The sequence below is a fragment of the Gobius niger genome, assembly GCF_951799975.1.
Source record: "Gobius niger genome assembly, chromosome: 14".
Taxonomy (NCBI): Eukaryota; Metazoa; Chordata; class Actinopteri; order Gobiiformes; family Gobiidae; genus Gobius; species Gobius niger.
The window spans coordinates 30,512,284-30,524,649 of record NC_136865.1 but is presented as its reverse complement, the minus strand read 5'-3'; the positions used below and the strand labels follow the sequence as shown (position 1 = coordinate 30,524,649).

The window sequence follows — 12,366 nt, the reverse complement described above, 5'->3', positions numbered from 1 at the left end:
TTGTCTAGTTGTTCATCTCAGGCTTGTTTATACACAAGATTAGGTTTCATCTCAGTTTCGCAAAAAAGATTTGATCGAGAGACAAGAACTGTTGTGATATTTTTGATGATTTTACACGTCCTCTACTGACGACAAGAGGAAACTTTACGGATTGGAATAAGTGTTCTGGTTATGCAGGCAGAAAGTAACGACTGTCGATCAGGGAGGTCAGAGATCAAGAAACACAGACCAAGGATCGTTACTCAGACGAGGAGAACTCAGGCCATACCTGGGACTGTCCCAAACTGTCTGACAAAACTATGAGTGGTTTATGTGTGTGTCATCAGTCCACCAGGAGGTGCTAAGGAGGCGGGTTCATCAGAGCTGCAGAAGAACCAGGAGAGATCAGTCCAAACCCAGGAAACAGAGGCTCAGTGAAGGAGCAGCTGAAGGTGTGGAGGTGGAACGGTTTATCATCCGAGAGAATCTGAAAGAAGGACAGAACTCCAGCCTCAGAATCCAGGAACACTCCCAGTCCAGATAAAAACCATTGTGTGATTGATGTTTCTTTCTTGTTGTGACAGACACTAAAATATCTATCCCTGACCCTCAGACTCCAGGACTGATCATTGTCTCCAAACCTACAGCTCTCTCCTCTGCGTCTGATTCCTCTGTAACTCACCGCTACATCAACATCCTCCCTCCACCTCCACTTCACCTCCCAGTAACAGCGCCCCCTCAGGCCGGTGCAGCTCAGGACCTGAGGCTGGTCCATGAACCTGTCCTCATGACGTGGACACAGCTGCTCCTCCACACGTCTCACTGAGCGTTTGTCCTCAGACAGAAGGAGCTCTCTGTGAGCTGTGTTTGGATCCAGAGAGAACTCACAGGAATCTGAGAAACAAACACACTGATGACATCACTTCCTGTACTGTACGGTTTAGATCAATCTATAGATCAGTGACTTACATTTCCTCAGACCTGGGACCATCCATCGTTCTCCAGAAGGATCCAGTCTGAAACACACAGCTCTGTCACACACAAGTCCAGTTTAAGCCCAGAGACAAACCAGGACTAAACCATGGACGGACCCAAAGAAGAGCCTCCAAATAAGGACTTCCTCTGAAGGAGCCCAGGGGCCTCACCTGAGAGAGTGCAGGGGCCCGTGGGGGGCCCGCAGAGCGGTCAGGAGCTCGGCCGAGGCTCCTGGATGGTTGTAGCTCAGGTCTAACGCTGTCAGATGGGAGGGGGCGGAGCTTAGAGCGGCGACCAGAGCAGCCCCGCCCCTTTCTGAGACCAGACATCCAGACAGACTAAAGACACGCAGCATTAGCCTCTGATATGGACACAGAGCATCATGAGCGTCTCACCTGAGGGTGTGCAGTCTGCAGGGGGCGCTCTTCAGTCCCTCACACAGCAGCTCCACTCCTGAGTCCTGGAGGTCGTTGTTACTGAGATCCAGGTGAGTCAGACTGGAGGAGCTGAGGACCGAGGCCAGAGGAGGCCAGACTCTCTGAGACAGAAAACACTCCCTCAGACTGAGGACAGAGAGGGACATTAGAGACGAGAATCAGAGACATTAGAGACGAGAATCAGAGACATTAGACACGAGAATCAGAGACATTAGAGACGAGAATCAGGGACATTAGAGACGAGAATCAGAGACATTAGAGACGAGAATCAGAGACATTAGAGACGAGAATCAGAGACATTAGAGACGAGAATCAGAGACATTAGAGACGACAATCAGAGACATTAGAGACGAGAATCAGAGACATTAGAGACGAGAATCAGAGACATTAGAGACGACAATCAGAGACATTAGAGACGAGAATCAGGACAGACGTGATGAAGAAATACAGTCTGGACTCACGTGGCTTTGGTGGAGGCTTTGACGACCGGCAGCAGCTTCAGGAGAGCTGTCTCTGAGGCCTTGTATTTCCTGAGGTCAAACTCCTCCAGGTCTGAGTCTGAGGACAGTAAGAGGAAGGACAGAGCAGACAAATCAGCAGGAGAATATAACAAGGGGAGTTCTTCTTCTCTCATTAGTCTCTGTATCATCTCCATCAGACTGTGGTCGTTGAGTTCGTTCAGACAGTGGAGCAGGTTCAGGCTCCTCTCTGCAGACAGACCCTCTTCATTCAGCTTCTCTTTGATGTACTTTACTGTCTCCTGATTGGTCTGGGAGCTGCTTCCTGTGTGAGTCAGCTGACCCTGGAGCAGGCTCTGATTGGTCGGCAGAGACAGCCCCAGGAGGAAGCGCAGGAACAGGTCCAGGTGTCCGTTTGGACTCTGTAAGGCCTGGTCCACAGCAGAGCGGTAGAAGGCCTCAGGGCTCTCAGAGGAGTGTGGTGGTGACAGCAGGTTCTCCCCAGAGCTGAAGAAGGTCTGATGGACGTGAAGCGCAGCCAGAAACTCCTGCACACTCAGATGGATGAAGCAGTAGACCTTGTCCTGGTACAGGCCTTGCTCCTCTCTAAAGACCTGTGTGAAGACTCCGGAGTAACGAGCGATCTCTGCAGCGTCCAGCCCACACTCGCTCAGGTCACTCTCGTAGAAGATCAGGTTTCCTTTCTGCAGCTGCTCAAAGGCCAGTTTTCCCAGAGACCGCACCATCTCCCTGGTCTCTGGAGTCCAGTGAAGGTCTGCTCCTGTTCCCTCATGATACTTGATGTTCTTGACTTTGGCCTGCACCACCAGGAAGTGGACGTACATCTCAGTCAGAGTCTTGGGCAGCTCTGGTTTCTCTGTTTGCTTCAGAATGGTGTGTAAAACCACAGAGAGGATCCAGCAGAAGACTGGGATGTGGCACATGATGTACAGGCTGCGGATGCTCTTGATGTGGGAGATGACGGCTGTGGCCTCGTCTCTGAACCTCTTCCTGAAGTACTGCTCCTTCTGTGGGTCGCTGAACCCTCGCACCTCTGTCACCATGGAGACGCACTCAGCAGGGATCTGATTGGCCGCCGCGGGGCGTGTGGTTATCCAGAGGCGAGCGGAGGGAAGCAGGCTCCCCCTGATGAGGTTCACCAGCAGCTCCTCCACTGAGGCGCTCTCTGTGGGCTCCGTCAGGACCCGGGTCCGGCTGAAGTCCAGAGGAAGTCTGCACTCGTCCAGACCGTCAAAGATGAAGAGCAGCTGGAGCTGCTGAAAGCTGCAGAGACCTTTGGTTTGACTGAAGAAGTGGTGCAGCAGCTCCACCAGGCTGTACTCTGTGTCTCTGAGCACATTGAGCTCTCTGAAAGTGAAGGGGAACAGCAGCTGGACGTCCTGGTGGGCTCTGCCTTCAGCCCAGTCCAGACTCACCTTCTGAGTCAGCACTGTTTTCCCCACGCCGGCCACGCCCACAGTCAGCACCGTCCTGATTGGCTGTTGTTTAAACAGGTCTTCACACGTGATGCTGGTCTCTGCAGCGGCTGGTTTCCTGGACGTGGTCTCCATGAGTCTGACCTCATGTTCCTGGTTGACCTCTGAGGCCCTTCCCTCTGTGATGTAGAGCTCTGTGTAGATCTGCTGCAGGGGGGCGGAGTCTCCTGCTTTAGCCACGCCCTCAAACACATGACTGAACCTCTGCTGCAGACGCCTCTTCAGTTTCTCTCTGTAAACTCCACCAGCCTCTGAAGGAGACAAACAGAATCATGTTACAGTCTAGGGTTGGGGGATGTCCCCTTAATTGGCCGTTGACGATGTTTACAGTGAACCATCGTGATGGACGATGATATCGTCCATTTCTCATTTTAAGCATTTTTTTAAAGACATTTACATTGCCTATATACACTGCTCACAAAAACTTAGGGCACACTCAAAAAACACAATGTAACTCCAAGTCAATCAAATTTCTGGGATATCAGACTGTCCAGTTAGGAAGCCACGCTTATTGTGAATCAATTTCACTTGGTGTTGTGGAAATTAAACAGACACAGGTGGAAATGAGAGGCAATTAGCAAGATCACTCCAAAAGAGGAATGGTTTTGCAGGTGGTGACCACAGACCATTTCCCTGTCTTCATCCTTTGGACCGTATTTTTGGAACACTTTTGCATTTGTCCAGTGTTCTCACCACTAGAGGCATCATGAGGAGCATCTACAACCCACAGAAGCTGCTCAGGGAGTGATGCTCATCCAAAATGGCACGTCCATTCGTGCTGTGGCAAGAAGATTTGCTGTGTCTCCCAGCGCAGTGTCCAGAGCATGGAGGAGATACCAGGAGACAGGCCAGTACACCAGGAGACCTGGGGGGGCGACCGAGGCCAACAACCCAGCAGCAGGACCGCTATCTGCTCATGTGTGCACGGAGAAACAGGAGAAGCACTGCCCGAGCCCTACAAAATGACCTCCAGAGGGCCACAAATGTGCATGTTGGGACTCAAACGGTCACAAACCGACTCCATGAGGGGGGTATGAGGGCCCGACGTCCACAAGTTGGGCCGGTGCTTACTGCCCAACACCGTGCAGCCCGAGAACACAGCGATTGACTGATTGGTGCGAGCCAGAGGTTCCCTGACTGGCATTGGGGACCGGGATGAGATCCTCAGACCTATTGTAAGACCATATGCTGGTGCTGTGGGCCCTGGGTTCCTTCTGATGCCTGATAATGCCAGGCCACATGTGGCAAGAGTGTGTCAGCAGGTCCTGCATGATGAAGGTATTGATGTTCTGGACTGGCCTGCCCGTTCCCCAGACTTAAATCCAATAGAGCACATCTGGGACATCATGTCTCGGTCCATCCATCAACGCCACGTGGCACCACAGACTGTCCAGGAGCTGACTGATGCTCTAATCCAGGTCTGGGAGGAGATCCCTCAGGAGGACATCCGTGGTCTCATCAGGAGCTGCCCAGGCGTTGTAGGGAGTGCATTCAGGCACGTGGAGGCCACACACACGACTGAGGATGATACAGACTCGTTTGGAGGAATTTCTACAGAATCTGGATCAACCAGTGACCTGAGTTGTCACTTTGATTTTGACTATAATTTTGGATCCAGACCTCCAGGGGCTGAGAATTTGATTTCCATTTATCATTCTTATGTTATTTTGTTCTCAACACATTGCCCTACACTATGAATAAAGATTTTCATCCGAAAAATCGAATTGATTGACATCTAGGATGTGTTTTTTGAGTGTGCCCTAAGTTTTTGTCATGGAACACGATTTTTGCAAAAGAAATGTGTTAAAACTCGTGCGTAAAGTCTGAGAGGAGAACGACTTATTCAGCGCGTCAACTCCAAGACTCTCATCACACTAATGCAAATGTAAATCGAAGCTTATTATTTGCATTTGCTCAGTTTTAACGTAATGTTTAAGAAACCGTGGGTGAACGGGACAATATTTAGAAGTTTTAGCTACATTTTTGAAGCCGCTCCACGCGCTGCCCGGTCCGTGAGCTCGTAACCTCATAACTCCTGCACCGCGCCTTTCTCTCTCCTCTCTCTTTCCTCTCTCGGTCCTTCGTGAGAATAATCCGTGCGCTCAGCTAGCTCCGATGTGAGAGCCATCTCGTCATTTTAAAACGGTTTAAGTTTCCGTACGCAGCAAAGCAAAACCACGCGGTGTTAAACTCTGAGCTGCAGAGAGAGAGAGCCCCGCGGGTCAGAACTAGAGCCGCTGCGTCTTTACGTTAATAATTACGGCTAACACATCATGGCTTCTGGCAGGTACTGACACTAGCGTGCATATTAGTTACATCCGTGATTTAATTTACAGTGCAATCCCTGCAAAGTTTGTAGGTTTACAAGGCCCACAGAAGACCGTTGCGTGTTTTTGACAGGAGGGGGCGTGGCATCACGATGGTGGCTCTACATCGTGATGTTGCTCATCCATCACGATGGACGATGATATCGTCCATCGGCACAACCCTATTACAGTCAGTGACTTCTTCTCCTCCTGTGAAAGTGTGGTGTTTCAAACATGTCAGAGTTCTTACTGTTCTGCAGACTCTGAGCCAGGTGCTGCTGCTTCATCCTCCTGAGGAAGTCCAGTGTGATGTTGAGCACAGCCTCTCGGCTGCTCTGCTCCTCCTCACTCTCTGAGCTACTCTCTGGATGATCTGAGGCCAGGAGTCTGTGGAAGCTCTGCAGCTGCTCTTTGACGAAGGTCAGGACGTCCTCCTCCAGCCGCTGGAGCACACAGGACATATTATACTGCAGTAACACTGTATCTGTGTCAGTATTTACAGGCTTCAAACATTGTAGAGGCAACTTTTACTGCAGCTTTAGCAACAAATCACTGATCTCTGATAAAGTCTGTGCCTTTAGACCTGAGGTGCTCCTCACATGGAAACCTCCTGGACCTCCATCTGTCAGAAGTTAGAGAGACCTCTCCTTGTTACAGACTCAAAGTGCTTCATTAAATCTACCGTCCACATTTAAGAAATTTGCTCGTCTGGGTGATGGACTATTAAGAATCCTAATTAAATACAAAAATATTAAATGAAAATGTCACTTTTTCATTATTTTGAAAACAAGGCTGTTGGTGTGAATGGGTAAAGCTCAGAGTTTTGCTTTGTCCCAGTGACCAGCTCATTCTGAACATCAGACTCTGGTTTGGATTTTGCGCTCTGGCCCCGCCTCCTCTGCGTCACCCTCAGTCGTGCTGTCAAACCACCGGTAGCTACAGATCCGACTGCACTGGTTTAAGCTCTCATTAAAGAGAAGATAATTTATACACAGGACATTACAATCTTTGCACGTGCCGCCAAGTATCAACTCGTTAATGAAATGTATGTGACATACATTGTGAGGAGGCAAAGACACGGCCGCAGATGCTTTTCCCATTCCTCTCCTCGGAAAGAGGAAAACCTCTGTTACAGCACAGGCTCCTCTCTCTTCAGGACAGAGAGTAAAGAAATTGCAACTTGATCAAACTTCGTAAAACGTTCATGTAAAACCCGCTGCTGTTGTAGCAGGGCTGACGCTCGGGTCCAAAGCGGCTTTTGAGGTTCGGTTCTGGAGCGGACGCCATTTAAGTGAAGAACAAGCACAATTTCTACCAGATTGTGATTAACATATTTTTTTTCCTTCAAAATTTCTTTGGGAGTTTGGGAACCCCTCTTTACCACTTACCTTAAATACCACATCCAGGTGGGGGCGCTCTTTGCTGTTTCCATCTGGGCTCAGCTTCTCTCTGTGGATCCAGACAGAGTTTAGAACCTGCCTTCACCTCCCCAGACGCTTCCCCCAGTCCCTCCTCTGTGCCCAGCGTTGGGAGAGCAGCAGAGGACACTTACCGCTCGTCTGAAGGAGACACGTCTTTAAAAAGAGGACCATCCTCTTTGGAACGATCACTCCTCAGAGAAACAGAGTCTGGATCAGAACTCGGGACGTTTGAACTCCTGCCAAAACAAATACAGGTTTATACTGTGTCTCTGAGATGCATGAGAAAAGATGCTGACGAAGTCCACAAACCTTTTAAAGTTAGCATCCCAGTCTTTAGACCAGTCGCTCCTCAGAGAAACCGAGTCTGAGTCTGGAGCAGGGATCTGTGAACTCCTGATAAAGACTTGGGATTATTACCACAGACTGTTCCTGTCTGAGAGAGTTAACAACATAAACAAACCTTTTAAAGTTTGCATCCCAGTCTTTAGACCAGTCGCTCCTCAGAGAAACCGAGTCTGAGTCTGGTTTAGAGTCCGGTTTGGGCCGATCCATCCTGGACAGGTTTATCTCTCCCTCACAGAGAAACACATCTGTGACAGACCTGCGACGTCACATGAACAAAATCCAACGTAACGACAGCTCAGTTAATGATCCACAAGGCACTAAATGCAGTAAAACCGAGACCTAACACTAAACTTAGTCTCATTGAAAAATTATATCACACCAAAAAGATCCATTAGAAACAAAACTACTGCACAAATAATTACCACAATTCAAGGTACTTTCCTTCAATTCAACAGAAAGATCGACCTCAGTTGTTTTTTACTTCACAAGTCTTAGGTTTTAACCAGATTCCTTTTCAATCATGTGTAAGATTATGTTAAAAGCAACAATAGACCTTTTGAACCCTGAATCTGGTTTTGTTTCCAGAATATGCTCCAACAATGGAATAAAAAGAAAAGTACAGACTTACCGGAGCGGAGAGACGTGACAGAGGTGCAGTTCTAATATGTCTTTCACTGACGGGGCAAAAGTTCTTTATTACACTGTTATTCAGCTCAAAGGTCAAGAACTGGTAATAAAATAATAAAATCATCAGTAATAAAATATCCACCAGAATGAACAGGGATTTCCTTCATGCTCCTGTACATTATTCAGTTCAGCTTCATAAGGGACCTTTAAGGAGCACTGACTGTTTCTAAAGAAGATTTGCTCATAGACACTAGTTTGGAGACTGGCTGAATCTAAATCCCTAAAGTTTGCATTTATGGGCCACTTAGAACTAAACTTTGAGAGTCACAATGGTGTGGATTTCCTGTTCCAGCTTTTATTTTGGTTTCCAGCTTCCTGTGCACCTCTGGTTTTCGCCTCAACTTGATTTTTCTCACGAGAAGTTTGATTCTGAATCTCTTTCCCGATCACGTTTTCCTCTGCTCTTCTAAATGCCAGATCGAACTTCAGCCGTTCTCAGTGTAGAGTTGTATGATTGTGACTGTGAGGCAGACGCTGGAGGAACAGATTTATAAACCGATATTAACAAATGACATTGATCTTTTGTGTTTAATAGGACAGGGGCCAAGACAGATCCTTGTGGGACACTTCCTATCCTATATCTTTTTTATTTTCAGTTCAATCGTGCAACTTGGATAAGTAATTAACTCTAAAAACTATAAGGGCATGCATAAGTAGATAAAAATAAAATATAATGGACGGCATGATGGCACAGCTCGTGCTTCACAGCTCGTAGGTCCCGGGTTCGATTCCCACCTGGACGGGGCCTCTCTGTGTGGAGTTTGCATGTTCTCCCTGTGTCTGTGGAGGTTTCCTCTGGTTTCCACTACCACTAAAAACATGTACAATAGGCCAGGATGAATGAGAGCGTGTTTGTGAGTGCACATGGGGGACGACGGATGGAAATGAGCCCAAGGCTACAATCCAGTGTGGCTTGTTTACATGCATGAGACACATGTATGTTCATAAACATGCACTGTCCCGACCAAATAAACCAATCAATAAATCATATGATAAAGACGACAACAATTTGACACAGAACAACAGCGTGAATGTATTTACAGATGTGCATTAAAGGAACAGGCCACAGTTTTTACATACTGAGATCAGTTCTTGCTAGGGATGCACCGATACCAGTATTGGGTATCGGGCCGATATCACATACTCGTACTCATACTCGTACTCATTCATGAGGTCCCGATACCAGAATCCGATACCATTTGACGTGCGGCCAGTGCAGCTACGAGGCGCAGCTACGAGGCGCAGCTACGAGGCGCAGCTCTCAGCTGAGGAGAGAAGAAGCAACAAACTGGAGAATTGTTTAGTGTAAATACAATAATCCACATAGAGCTGACTTTATTTCTCTCTAAACCAGAGTCTGAGCTGGATTTAACCAGAGCTTAATGTTGTTAGTGCTGCAGCGTCTGCAGTGTTTACAACATACAGGCTAACGTCGCTAACTCGCGGCTAACAGTTTTGGCCATTCTGACGCCGTTTTATGCCCAGGGGTTTATTCATCTGAAAAACTAACCCAGCGACTAAAAAGTCCTCAGAAAATCCAAACTAAAGACATACAGCATGTTTATATTGAGGGAAAATGAGCTGCAGCAGAACAATGAAAACGCTGTAGCTTCTCGCTAAGTTACTACAAACACACGAGAAAATCTACAGGAGCTGAAGTAAAGACGAAAAGAGACCATTTAAGAAACACCTCAACACTATTGTTAAATAAAAACACATACATGAATAAAGCTCAGACATTGGGAGCTCTTGGACATGGGCTTTTCTGTCTATGATGGACAGAGCAATAAAAATAAATTATATTGACTGAAAATAAAATAAATAATAAATGGCATCAGCACAATTCTAGTATAACTGCTCTTAAATGTGTCGCCGACTTTACTTAAGGAAATGTAAATGAGTAAATTAACTAATTACAAACCAATCTGCTGTGAAAAAAGAAAGAACGTTGAAGAAAATGCCTTGTACTCGTATCGGTTTTCGGTATCGGCAAGTACTTAAATCAAAGTACTCGTATCGGTTTTAGAAAAAGTGATATCGGTGCCTCCCTAGTTCTTACCTGAGCTTAGACGAGTTGATGTGTGCCTGTCTGGTCTTTACGTCTGCGAGTCAAGCAGACCAAAGATGTTGTTAGTATTTAGCCTCTCCTCTGAAGTTCGACATTACTGCACAGACGTCAAAGTGCTCCTATGGTATTATTACGCCTCACAATATAGTTCCCCTTTTTATTCACTTGGAAAACCGTCAAACCTACTGACGATCCATGACCTCCATTTTGCCAAATTCCTTTCTGATTTATTTTCCTTTTAGAAAGTAAAACTAGCGTCTAATTTAAGTTCTCAAAACATGTTTATCCGCCCTCGTGCGCCATCGATTCATATTCAGTGAAAACATGTGTCCCCGGGTTTATTTCCCTAAAATGGTTTCCTCATCAGCCACATCATCATCATGTTTTCAGTTCATAACCTCGGTTCAAAACGCTCCGTGTTGTTTACGCTGAGCTAAACTGGAGTCTGAGACGACGAGGTCTGACAGCGGCGGACGTAAAAACATTCCCAGAACCACTTTACATCGCCGAGTCAACAAGACTGAACATGAGATGGATCTTTCTGTGTCAAAGTCTTATCGTAAATATCCATTTTATTCTGGGAGAGTCGTATTTGTACAGGGCATTTACTAGAACAATCATTACTAAGCCCATTTTTCCCACAATTTTCCCCCATTTCTCTTATTTTCTACAACGAATACTTCAATACTTTCACTTAACTAACGTCTTAACTCCCGCCTGAACCGAGAGGATCTTTTTCCTCACGTCATCAGATTTTTTTTCCAGCATTTTTTTGTTGGGTATTCAGCTCATTTTTGTAACTTTTTTGTCGTTTTTTGTCTTTTTTTTTGGTCAATTTTTTAATCACAATTTTGACATTTTTTGACAATTTTTTATCGCATTTTTGTAATTTTTTATCACATTTTTATCAATTTTTTGTCATTTTTTGTCCATTTTTATCACATTTTTGTCAATTTTTTATCACATTTTTGTAATTTTTTTATCACATTTTTGTTGAAATTTTTTTGTCACATTTTTGTCATTTTTTGTCAAATTTTTATCAAATTTTTTGTCATTTTTTGTCAATTTCTTGTGACATTTTTGTGACAATTTTGCCACTTTTTCATCAATTTTTTGTCACTTTTTTGTCAATGTTTTCTCGCTTATTTGTCACATTTCCATCATTGTTTTCGTCTCAGTTTTGTTGCTATTTCCACAGCTTTTTTCCAGAAGCTTTTGGATTGAGGTAAAGCCAAACTTGAGAAAATGTGCTCAGTTCAGGTGGGGGTTAAGGGGTTAATGTGCAGTAGTATCTGTATTTTTACTCAAGTAACGAAACCAGGTACTTTGACCAGCGCTGATGAAGTTTATTTGATAAAGAGCATTTCCATCATTTAAATAAAACAAGGAATAAAAGCACAACTTTACAATGTGTTCTTATAAACTTTATAAAAGCACAATTTAAAGCATCATTTTGCAAAATCTTTATAAACATGTTAAAGCAGAACTAAGCAACTCTTGCCCCTAGAGGCCATAAGCGCCACTGCAGGTGTTACACAATGGAGATTATTTTTTTCACTCAAACTTGGCTGTAAATACTGTTTAAGTGGTGCTAGCCCACAGTTAGCTTTGCCCGTTAGCCTGTTAGCTTCTTCTTCGTGATTCCATTAGTGTGTATTGCGCCTCCGGGTCGGGACAGGGAAAGTTGCAATTGTGGTTTTCTGGCCAGAGACACCAGGGGGAGATGAAAGACCCTCCAATCATCCCATTAACACTTGTATTACCTCCAGAGGGAAGGATTTTTTAAGGTAAACAAGTTCTGCTTTAATGCATTTCATCCAAGTAGCTTTTTTAAATGAAGTTTATTCTTAAAGAGGGTTATTAAGCAACATTGGACAAAGTTACAATGTTGTTCTCTGGAGCCACTCGTGCATCTTTGAGTAATCTTAGCATTAGCTCCACATGCAGAAAGAGCCTTGAAGGATTGCAGTTTTGAATTACGAGCAGCTGGACCAATGCTGGTGGCTTTCCTGCCTTTATCCCGCCCCCAGCGTCCATTACGTGTCCAGACTAATCTCCAGTTCAGAATAAACAGAGAATAGTTTGGCTTTTCATTACCCTTAAAGGGGGGGTATTATGCAAAATTGATTTTTTTCAAGCTTTACATCATGTTATGATGTCACTCCCTCATTAAAAACATGGCTGAAGTGTTGCC

The 12,366-nt window shown here is 45.6% G+C and overlaps 1 protein-coding gene across 1 annotated transcript; it reads right to left on the bottom strand.

Moving 5' to 3' along the window:
* Window positions 1–258: 258 nt before the first annotated feature.
* On the bottom strand, window positions 259–6,079 carry LOC306973844 (NLR family CARD domain-containing protein 3-like). Its single transcript, XM_079570898.1, has 6 exons — window positions 5,902–6,079; window positions 1,853–3,596; window positions 1,350–1,517; window positions 1,125–1,292; window positions 949–995; window positions 259–873 (listed from the first exon to the last, which is right to left on the bottom strand). The coding sequence occupies exons 1-6, from the start codon at window positions 5,936–5,938 to the stop codon at window positions 341–343; spliced, it is 2,697 nt and encodes an 898-aa protein (XP_079427024.1). The 5' UTR covers window positions 5,939–6,079; the 3' UTR covers window positions 259–340.
* Window positions 6,080–12,366: the final 6,287 nt, after the last annotated feature.